Genomic DNA, 12,184 nt, shown 5'->3' with positions numbered 1-12,184 from the left:
TATGTGACGCCGTCATTTCCATCACAGGGTCTCTTAAGACTAGGTAGGCACTCGGGCGACAACAATCTAGCCACCGCACCAACGTCTGCTACGATTCACCATTCCTGCATTCAGTACTGCAATCGTCTCCAAGGACGATCTAGGTGAAGCTCTACATAAGTTCATAAGTACCATTAGCTCCTCTGTTTGGTGCGACCCCAAGCGTCGTTTAATTGTGATGGCAGACCAACCCGAAAACACAATTCAACAGGCACGGCCTAAATTTACTGCATACCAACCCTCGCCGTATTCTGTTACTATGGCTACTGGAAACAGAACTTCGGGGCCCCCGAAGATTATTCCTGATACGGCGGCATTTTCGCCACCTCCATAGCTGGGCTTTTTTGCTCCGATACTGGGGATGCTTACTGGAGCGATGCGAATCATGCTCATGAATTCTGCGATAAATTTCCTCTACATCTTCCCGTCGAACCATCGGATGCTGTGTACAGCTCTGTACGCAGATACTATGATATGAGACCTTCACAATCACCAGGGTTTCACGGAAACATATCTGTGGCCTGTCAGGGGCGTTGGAGAGGATCTACAAATGACGGAAATGGCGATTGTCTTCTAACGACGAACCTACCCCTCTATTTCTCCATGGAGGACTCTCCATTCCTTACAAAAACAAGCAAAACAATATACTTCGAAGCCAGACTACTCGGTACTCGTGTAGGCCCGACAACACAGTCCACCGCTGACAGCGGGTTTTCTATCGGATTCGTGGCACAACCATACCCCAGCTGGCGATCTCCAGGTTGGGAAAGGGGGAGCCTTGGTGTATTCTCTGATGATGGATGCCGCTTCGTGAATGACTCCTGGGGTGGGAAGAGCCTCACGAATAAATTTAGACTGGGAGAGACTGTTGGCTTGGGGGTGACATTCGGACTCCCCATCAAAACGCCTCCAGCCCCGGCAAATGAAGACGAGAAGGCCAATGTTGACATCTTCTTTACCCGCGATGGTCAAGAAGTAGGGGGTTGGAGCCTGTACGAGAAGTTGGATGTTGAGTCTGGGGGAGTTGAAGGGCTGGGAGGGGATTTCGATTTGTAAGGAGCTGTTGGATTGTTTGAAGGTGTGGACTTTGAGGTCATGTTTGATCCTGCAGTCTGGCCGTGGACTCCTCGGGATTGTTTCTAAAAATCAAGTAGTCTTATTATACTGCGAATTGCTCCTATGTTTGTATCTGATTGATGAACCTGTGATGCAGTGGTATATACTGGGACTCTGAGCAAAAATTTACTCCGACAACAATGAGAATCCCTGTAGGCGACTGAACAATATGAGTTGTACCGCGTATATACATAGTAGTGTCTGATCACCGTGGCTAAATGCATTTTCAGGATGGTATAAAAACATTAATATTGTTATAACGTGGACGAAAGATGTTGGGGGAAGGGGATGATGGACAGGCAGCTAGAATTGTTGCGGGACGTCATGAGGACGTAGGATGTGTAATATAAGCCACTGGCCTACGTTAAGACCAGAGTACGGAGTACATTTGCTGCGATCGAGACATTCTAGAAAGTTACCTGCAAGATTAGCCGGGGTGTACCTTGTTGATGCACACACATTAGTGTATCGGGGGAAGCATGACCTGCATTCCCGCCATCGTCTGATATGCTTATGTTGTTGCCAACTGGTCCAAGACAGGGGAACTCCAGGATTCCCGACTAATTGCTGGAGGGGCTGCTCTGCCTGGGCATGTGGAATGTTGACATCATAAGCTGGACAAATACCACTACTCGTAGTAACTGGGTATTGATCTGTTTTCTATTCCCCCCCCCACCCCCCAGAGTGGAACATGGAGGAAAGATAGGAAGATTCCAGACCAAAATCAAAGGCATATGAAGGGCATAGTTATGGCACACAGGGTAGTTGGTATTACCCACCAGGGGGAAACGAGCCGTTTCTGTGGGTAGAACCATCTGTCATGGCAGGAATTATGTATCATACAGCCATACAGTTCTTGCCCGCGGATACTCCGTACATTCTGTACAATTAAAAGGCCAAATATGCAGAGAAACCCCTCTCGCGGGTCTTTTTATTATTAGATAGTTGGGACTTATATCAAGCACTGCTTTACGGGCAACGCTACATGTCGCACCTTGTAAGAGATCCAATCCTCAAAGTATTGCTGGAGATATCTACACAGTGTTTCCGAGAAGCCCAGAGCTAGGTTACACAATACTAATTTCAATTGCTCACTGGATTCTACATGATCGGTTCAACAGCTGTGCAGCAGAGGAGCACCTACCTCATAGTACATAGTACCTGTTGGCAGTGGCAACAGAAAATACCTTCGTGAATCCAGATACCCTCCGGTCACTCCGTTCTGCACCCCATGAAAGCCACATAGAGCAATGCTTCTGATTTTCCTGAGGCTTGACCAAGCCAAACAACACTCGGGCCACTGATCGTTCAGATTGTGGACATTGCACAGCCGGCATAGCAGTCACTTCAACGAGGATATAGCAGACTTAGCAGTGGGAACTAAGGTAGATACTAGATAGGTAGGCCATGCCCAATTTAGCCTAGCTGCTGAGGTGACTTGACTAGCTGCATAACTGGTGCAGTAGTCGACGTTGCTAACGCCTTTTCGTGTTAAACAGATGGCCTGGCCCGCTGGCCGAGCTTCAGGCCCGCAGTCGACCCCCCCACGGGCCACCAGAGTCCTCGACTCCCGCATCCACTATCCAGCCTATGATATACACCGTTCCACAAATAACCGCCACTCCTACCTACCTAGGCAGTCAGTCTACTGGCGATTGATAATTGGCTTAGTACGTACTACCTATCTGTACTCCGTACCAGATGTACTACTACCTCTGTACCTAGTTCGGAGTGGCAGAATGAGGTTCTGGGTAAGGATTTGCTCATCCACGTCAGGTTATTATCCTGGGTATTCCATGCATGATAGGTTCTCTTGTGGTTGCAGGTCGCTCGGGTCCGTTCTTTCGGTCGCGCGGTCTGTTGCTGGTTAGTAATCAGTTTTAGTCACGTGATGTTTTAAGTGAGCTGTTACTTATTAATACTGTAAATTTTAGATTATATTATATCTTTTAATATTCTTATATTATATTACTACTATATATAATCTTTTTTCTCTAACCAACCAGCATAGCTGCTCTGAAATTAAATATCAATAATATTACTTATTAAGTTATTTATTATTACTTAATTAATTCTGAGATGAAATGCTGATAAAATATTAATATATTTTAGTAAAATGAAATAATATTAATAATATCTTAAAGAAGTAAGTAATAGATATTTAGAGCTTTCTAAGTATAAGTAAGTAAGCTTACTTTCTCTATTTTTAAATACTTATTAAGTATTTATTAAGTGGTTAAGAACTGCTTAAATATTATTTTAGCTATTTATTATTAATTTTTAAACTGCTTAGAATAAGAAGTATAAATATAAGATTTATTATAAAGAAGTTTTTTACTGGATGCTGGACTGCAGTAAGATTATAATAAGTTTTTTTTTATTAATTATAAACTAGTTACTAACTGTTTTATAACTGTTTTGGTAATAGTTTTCTTTAATTAATAACATATATACCTATCTATGTATTTATAAGAATATAATTTTTAAATCTAGAAATTATAATAGATATGCTAGCTAAGCTGAGATTAATATTATAATCAATATATATTTAATAACTAGTTTAAAGCTGCTTTAAAAAAATTTATTAATCACTTTAAAATAATATAAAAGTCTTTTTACTAGTATTAAGCCTGGTATTACTACTGTAAATACTGAAAAGTTTATAATATTTATTTTAATTAAAGTTAATATTAATATTTTTTTAATTTTAGATTAGAATTTTAACCTTCCCCATCTACTGTATAATAAAAAAAGAGAAGTAAGTAATTTTTTAATATCTTAAACTACTTTTAAAATATTTATTAATTATTTAGCTATATCTGATTAATATACAGCGTAAGATAGTTAAACTTAGTGATTTTATATTTTATAAGTCTTACTTTAATAAATATAATAACTTTTATTTTTCTAATTATAAAAAACTTTATTCCCGAATTCAGTCTTCTACAGATTTATTTATTTAAGTACTTTTAAACTGTTTTTCAAGTACTTTCTAATTACTGAGAAAATCAGGGTTTTTTAATAAAGAATATAAATAATAATTTAATAATTCAGAATTACTTTTAAATTCTTTAAAGATCAGTTAATAAAGATTATAGATATATAAATATAAAAAAATAATTTGATTTATAATATAAATTTATTATTAAAGATTATTTAAAGTATTATATATAAAAGATTTATTTAAGCATATATATATATAAATATATATTAGATAGAATTAATTATAAATTACTTAAAAATAAATAATTAATTAATTAAAATAGATCATTTTTTAATTTATAGATAGTGTTAGTATTCCAGAAGATTAAGTTCTTATACTTTATTTTTAAGCTTTTAATAATATGTTTTTTTTATTTTAGCTTTAAGCTTTCAGATTTTAAGTTTCTAATATTATTACTTTATATACAATATATTAACAGAGACAGGACAGTGAAGACTTCTTTAAGATAATATAGTTAATCTAAATATATTATTGATATTTATTAAATATTTTAAGTACTTTTAAAGTACTTTAAATCATATACTGATTTTTATCTGGCTATAAAAATATCTGAAAGATTAATTTAATTTCTAATTTAGTTATTAATAAAGCTTGATTATCAGAATTATTAAATAATATAGAATAATAATGTTTACAGCTCTTTAAGAGAATTAATTAATAAATATATATTAAATAGCTTTAAATTAATTACTTATGTTTTTGGTTTATATAGTGTAGATAATTCATCTTTATATTCAAAGTATAATAGAAATAATAAATATTGAAATTATAATAACTATTATATTATAAAATATTATCTTTATTAAGTTTTGTAGAACTAGTTTATATATTAATTAAAGTTTCGTATAAGATAGTTTATAACTGGTTTTTAAATAGTTAGAAAGTACTTACTTTTTTACAGTTTTAATCAGGTTGAGTAACTTTTCTGAAATATATAATTTTTAATAAGACTGTTTTACTGTATTTACATAATTTTTTAATTAATTAAAGTAATATAATAAAATTTTAGAATAAGCTTTAATTAAATCTACTTTTATGATTAGACTTCTCTTTTAAATAATCTAATTCTAAACTTTCTTATTTTCATATTCTTTAAACTAGTTAACAAGTACTTATAAACTGCTTGGAAAGAATATAAAAAATACTTATAAATAAATTAATTAACTTATTATACTTCTTTTTTAAAATATAATTCAATAGATCCATTATTTAGCTTTATAAAGGAGTTCTTTTGAATCTAGTTTTAATTACTTTAAAATTTTTTGTTAAAAATAAACTCTATAAAAAATAATAAGATATTAAAGATATTATATACTCTCTTGATATTATAAATCAAACTTAAAAAGAAATTATTCTAATCCTAATTATTTAATAAGTATTTTCTAATAAATTATTAAGTAATTAATGAATACTTATTATTATATTACTTAGAATTTATATCAAGAATTAGACTATGAATATTAGTATTATAGATATAATTAAAAAAAAGGAGTTTTTTTAATATTCTTACTATAAGATTAAAAGTTTATTTAAAAAGTAAGTAATATTTTTTATAGATTTTTCACTAGTAAAGATCTTAAGCAGAGTAATAACTATTATAAAGTACTTCAAAAGTACTTATCTAGATATAGAGATTAATACTTTAAAAAAATTAGTTTATAAATATCTTACTTATTTAAATATATTAATAAGTGCTATTTCTGAATAATTACTTTAATTTAATTCTTATTATAAAAAGCAAGATAAATATTAGCTAAGATTAACACTTTATACTGTATATAGAAATTCTTAAACTATATATTATAAAGAAATTAAGTTATAGAAATACTTAATAAATAGTTATAAAATATTTTAAAAGTGCTTATTATTAAATTAAGATTATAAATTCATTGAATTAATAATTTAAGTTTCTGAAGAATTTACTCCGGTGGCTTGATTAGTAATAATAATAAATATTTAGAAATATTATAAGATAAAAATAGAATATATAAATATTAATAAATATTAATAAGAATAAAAATATTAAAATAAACTTTATAAGAAGTTAATTCCAGTTTTCCTAATCCTTGAAAATAATCTTAATCTATAAGTATTTAATAATTAGTTACTTAATAGTTTAGAAACATTATATTTCTTTATTAATAAAAAAAATAAAATTATTAGATAATTTTTTTAAAAAAAGATAAATTAAGTACTGCATATCCCTGAATATCTATTTTATAATATTTATTTAAAAAAATAAGTGTTTTATTTATATAAGTGATATAGAGTATATATTTTTATATAAATGTTAAAATAATTAATAAATATTTTTAAAAGACTTAAAAAGTACTTAATACTAGTTAAATATAGTATTTGAATACTGGCTTGTAGCTTGGAAGTTTCTTAAAGAATAGTCATTAATTTTAAAAAAATATTACTTTAACTAATAATAATTATATTTATTTAAAAATAACTTTCTAAATACTCTAAAAATAGTTATAAAATACTTATCTATATATATTTCTCTTACTGAGATTAATTTCTTTTATATCTATATTTTTTTTCTTAGAGTACTGAGTCTATTTTAAAAGTCTTTATTTATAACTGTATAATAATAAAACTTAATTAATAAACTTAAATATTTATAAATATAAATATCTAAGCATTTCCAAGTCTACTTTTTAATTATATAATTTAAAAATAAAGAGTAAATTAGCTGCTTATTATCTGTAAATAAATACCTATTATATTAAATCTTTAAATAATTAATAAATACTTTAATAAATCTTATATCTTAAGTATATGTTTCTGCTTCAGCTTGTAATCAATCTTTTATTAAAATAATATATATATATATTTATTTATATAGAATATAAGATATTCTAGCAGAATCTAAATATACTCAAAATATTATAAAGTAATTAGATTACTCTTAGCCTAGATTAATAGAAGCGCTTGAACTTAATCCTAAAAATAAATTAGTTTATAACTACTTTTAAAACATTTAAGAACTTATATATTATTCTATATTTATCATCTTATTAGAAAGAAGCTTAATCATATTCTTAAAATCTGTATTAAAAATAGTTTCAAAGTACTTTAAAACTGCTTAAGTAATATATAACAGGAATAAATAAGAAAAATAAATTTCAATTTTAAAATACTGTAATTTATAAGGTGATGTGGCTTGTTCCTGCTTACTAAGGGTCTTGGCATAATGTGAAAACAGGTACGGCTCAGATGAACATTAAAATTAGGTCGCGTGAACTACGTCCACGGTTCTCTTTTCCCTCCCCCATATCAGTGGCTTAAGTAATCTTTCTGTATTTGTAGCTGCCTATCCATCTAAATATCTGTCCTTTCTATAACCCCTCTCCTACCTCGGCAGGCCGCGGATACGCCTCCTCCCACTCCGATCATCCTACCCTTATCTCGTCTTTGACTGGCGTGGTTAGGACTTTTGAATTCCACTTGCTCTTGGGTAAACTGCGGGTTCTCTTGGGAGCACGGGACAGTCTCAGTCCAGTGTGTCGCCCGTCGCCGCCAAACACGTAGATAGCGGTAGCGGCACAGCTCCTAATTATTATTACTGTACTAGTACTAGATATGTAAGCAGGTAAGTTGCCTGCTGCCCGGGTAAGCGAACCACAACGCTGCAGCAGAGATTTGCCCCATGCCGAGGCGCCCCAGTCCACGGACGGTATGGAACATTTCCAACTTCCCACCAGTATAGAGGCAGCAGGCCGCGCTAAGTTGTGCACAGTCCGCGCCCACCTGCGACTAACGCTCCGAGAGAGTCAGCCTAAGGAGCGGGGAGTGGATACTCTACTTCGGTCTTCATGTCAGCGTGTGCCGCAACTAGTTACTAAATAGTTACCCTCTCTTCGTATTTTAATACGGATGTTCATACAGTAGTCGGGTTGTCTGTCGTGTCTCTGATAGTTCCTCTCTCCCGTAGGTAGGTAAGATAAGTAACAAGCATTGTGATTTGATTTAGAGAGGAGGGCGTCGACCTTCATGCTGGTGCTGTCAGAGCAAATGCTTGATTTTACATGCGGTTGACATTCCGATTGACGGCATGAGCTGCAAGTCATCTCCGAAGGTCTTCTGTTGAGAACAACAGAGGAATGCGCTAGTTTCTTACCGTACGAGTATCCATCTATATGTTACTGGGAACCAAATTATATTAAGTTGATATCAACGAAAGTTTTGCCGGCGAGGAATCCAGACTTCGACATGGAGCATCGGCTGGACAGTGCATCGGAATCGTGGAGCACACAGTGTACACGGTAAGAATTGCAGACACTCGCTACATTTCATATCGTTGTCATTATTCCTATGTCGATAATTATCCTTGTTATTGTCGGGATGATGATTATTGTTGCTTTTCCAATTATTGTCCACCTATTCTGTACAATTGGTGGCCAATATCTTCGGCTGAGGTCTCAGGCTATATTATATGCATGTAGTAGATACTAGATACGGCCCGGGAGCACGGGCAAGTGCCAAATAAAAGCACTACTCCATGCAGTGGCACCTACTCGTTCATCATGTGGGGCTTGGTCGGATCAGTGGTATGATCATTGTACGGCTTCCTCTTGCCTCTTGACTTGCCCTCTTACATACAAATTCTCGGGGCCGCAGGGATATCAACGGCCGTCGGCCTGTACGCTCTTATGAAACAGCCAGCAATAGTGATACGAAGACATGAAATAGTACGAGCTCAGTTTCTAGCACAGTACGGGGTACGGTGCACATAATGAGAGAGACAGCAAGCACTACTCCTCTTAGCAGTTAGCACTTAAGTGGCAGTTCTTCTCCGAACGCGCCTTGATGGATCCTCGGTCATTCCCGGGTGAGGGTGGAGAGCTCGGCGGAGGCAAGTCATGTCCGTGCAGCCGAGATAGGTACGCGTCTGTTTCAGTTACCCATAGGATAGTTGTGTATGCGTGGCTACTATTTCAGTAGCTAGAATATTTCTAGCCACGGTAACCATGCGAAGGAAGAGCCTGTTACTTCTCAGAGATGGTAGAATATACTACAGACCAAGTCAGTTGGGGGTGGGGGGAGGAGGTGAGCACAATGTAACGTTGCCCGGTTTACATGGCAAGGTGAAGGGGGTCTGACAACCTTCTACTCCGTAGTATCCTCTCACATAAAGATACTACCTGTAGATTGCTTATCAGTAAAGTGTCCATGTTAATCAAGGCATCGAAGTTCCTTAAAGAAGCCCTCTTGAATTCCACAGCCATTACGCCAGCAACCCTCAATGCCCTATGATTGACATTGCACATTCTATGCAAAAGACACACGCCGCCAGTCCCCCGCCATACCTACCTACGTAGATATGCCTGCTGTGTGTTGACCAACTCTTGTTAGCTGCTTATTAGCTATGTGATCATTTAGCTCAGAATCTGCATTCGATCTAGTCCGGACGGTAGGGTGGGGGAGCCCCGGCCTAGCCTTGGGGCACATAGCCGTTTAAGGTGACTTGCAGGAGGGTTGGTTATCATCTGCAGCCACTAAGGCTGGTGGGCTATCTGTGCTAATAAGTGCTAGATACGGAGTAGCCTGTATGATGCACGGCCGTGCTTCCATCAGCACGCGTCCTAGATGCCAAGACAACATCGACATACAACCATGCGACTCAAGTCTTTATTGGGAAATAGAGCTTGGGCCGCACGTTCATTGTCACTAGCGATGCTAATCGTATGTGGACTGTGGAGTACCAGTTGTCTCTATCCAGTATCCACGGCTTCGAGGAGATTACGACGGCCCTATGGGTGATTGGTTAAGAGACCCGAAAGCTACTACTAGGTACACAGTACGCTTGGTACCTTACTTACCTACAACCGAGCTATCTACTATATGGCAACACGATGTTGCACCTTACACTCGAGGGTCTCGAGATGTCGCAGACTATGTACGCAGAGAAGATAATTTGCAGGATCGTGACAATTCCTACCTTTAACGGTCTTATCTGTACCACTACAAAATCCAATCAAAGACCATTGATGGCTATGCTGGTGTACTTTGATAAAAAAAGGGTCATCAGGTACGTAGTAATCGAGACACTTAGCTCCATTGATTTCTGGGATCTACTAAACAAGCCACAAGTCGCATATCAGACTCTATGTCTATCGGCGGGGGAGGGACGCATGTCTAAGGAAACTCATGTATACGGCTCTAGTTTAAACCCCAAGGATTGCGTGTGTCAAGAGATTGAGGCAGCATTCTTGGAAAGGAGCACACGGGCAGGATGAACAAGAGAAAGAATGTGATCTGATTTTGAAGCACATGACCATGATCATGACTCATGAGAACAGATTAGGTATTTCCTATCGGCCAGGGTCTCTTGCCTGTAACCTGAGATTCACCTCATGATTAGGTGCGTAAGAGACCTTCAGTTGTCTCAAATTAACTTTCAGCTGATAAATGCATGCTCTCGGAGCCGACCATGCTATGGGCCATGGCATTATTAGTGAGAGACAGTGGTGTGTCTGGGGAATGGCCTCGACTTCGTATTACCTCCAGCCTATAGCAATATCGCTGTTACCCCCACCCAAGCTTCGTGATCCAATTCTTATTTAGCGGCACACTTGGTTGTGCGAGGCAGCAAGCGCAGGTGGTGGGCTTTAATAAGACGGGGTTGGGAGATCGCCGCTAGGATCACCGTTAAGCTGAACGTTTTTGGTTTGAAGCCAATGGTAGTACCAGGGAAATAATCTCGTCCTCCTCCTTGCCTGTCCTCCCTATATTCTTTGATTTTCTGACCGAAACCTCTCAGCAAGAATTGAATCCTACTCTGGTATAGACCAGGGGTTTCTTCTCACTTCACTGTCTATTCGATTCGAGTAGTTAGAGGGGGAGGGGCGGGTGGAAAGGGCGTGACAACCAACCTTCGACAAAAATTGTAGCCTAGTGCGCGGTAGCTGGAATTGCTTAGCGAGGCACGCAATCTGTCCGGCGTATTTTATGACAGGGCTATTACTCCGTACTGTTTCTTCTATTCCAGATAGGTTTCGATTCATGAAGTGACAGCCTATTCACTCATGAATAGTAATAATCGATACAAGAAGGCTGAAGGAAGCCACAGCGCCCGGGCAATTGTGAGAAGTTATGAATAATGATTTAGTTCTTCGGGCCAATTCCTTGTTTAGGAACCCTCTTGTGGGTTTTGATTTCTCCTATCACTTTTAGCAGATTACTCTTCTGTATTATTATTGTTGATCTAAGAACCACATAACTCTTATGATAGGCGATTTTTCGCACCCCTTTCTTTGTATGGCCATATGATCACCTATGCAGTAGCTTAGAATTGGTTATGGCAATCTGTATGACTATGACCATCATACCTACAAGTTTATTATAGACTTGGTGGGAGGCTCAAAGAGCTGGTTCTGGTCAATACATAGAACACCCCATGTACTATAATGAAAATGAATGTTCCCATAATACAGGAGCGCCATCTAAATCCTAATGATAAGCGAAAATGGAAAGGGAATCATGAGGCCTAGACGGATGATTTGACCGATGATAACATGTGAACTAACATGGTCTATTTTCTCATATTTTCCGGCCCCTCCTGAAAGGCTTATTGTTGTTTTCCGCCCACGACCTTTTTTTTTTTTTATTTCCCACCTCTAATTTGATTTATCCCGATCGGAGATGCTTGTCTCGGCTGATGGTCTGCTATGCTCGCTACTTTAGTTCTCACCCATGCTATTCGATAGTATGCAGCAGCAATCTGCACCTGGATAGAATAAGGAACTCTGTGTTGGTACCATAAGTGACTTGGGTGAGCTATTATTATGTCGTCACTACCAAGTGTGTATTGATATCATGTAGTCTGTGGACACGCCTCCAGCCAAAAAAAGGCCATAGAATGATGGAGGATCAGGATTATAGCAAGTTTAACTCATGTAATAGTGGCTTTTAGGTGAATTGACGAGACGATGTTTCATACGGGTTATTCCTTATGAGAGACGTTATAATACACATGGAAATAGCGAGGGAGATTTTTCTTTTTCTTGTTGGTTGATC

At 36.3% G+C, this 12,184-nt stretch overlaps 1 protein-coding gene across 1 annotated transcript; it reads left to right on the top strand.

Annotated features, from left to right (window-relative positions):
• Positions 1-84: 84 nt before the first annotated feature.
• Positions 85-1,294, top strand: BO94DRAFT_189120 (SSH4 family protein). Its single transcript, XM_025606030.1, has 2 exons — positions 85-167; positions 225-1,294. Exon 2 carries the CDS (start codon positions 514-516, stop codon positions 1,093-1,095), a length of 582 nt encoding a protein of 193 aa, XP_025464686.1. The 5' UTR covers positions 85-167; positions 225-513; the 3' UTR covers positions 1,096-1,294.
• The last annotated feature ends 10,890 nt before the right edge of the window (positions 1,295-12,184 follow it).

Source organism: Aspergillus sclerotioniger, assembly GCF_003184525.1.
Source record: "Aspergillus sclerotioniger CBS 115572 chromosome Unknown BO94scaffold_25, whole genome shotgun sequence".
Classification (NCBI taxonomy): domain Eukaryota; kingdom Fungi; phylum Ascomycota; class Eurotiomycetes; order Eurotiales; family Aspergillaceae; genus Aspergillus; species Aspergillus sclerotioniger.
Note: the sequence above shows the minus strand (reverse complement) of the source record. Positions and strands in the feature narration are given on the sequence as shown.

Bases quoted from the DNA above. Each gene is read 5' to 3' on its own strand.
- BO94DRAFT_189120 (XM_025606030.1), top strand. From the start codon at position 514: ATGAGACCTTCACAATCACCAGGGTTTCACGGAAACATATCTGTGGCC.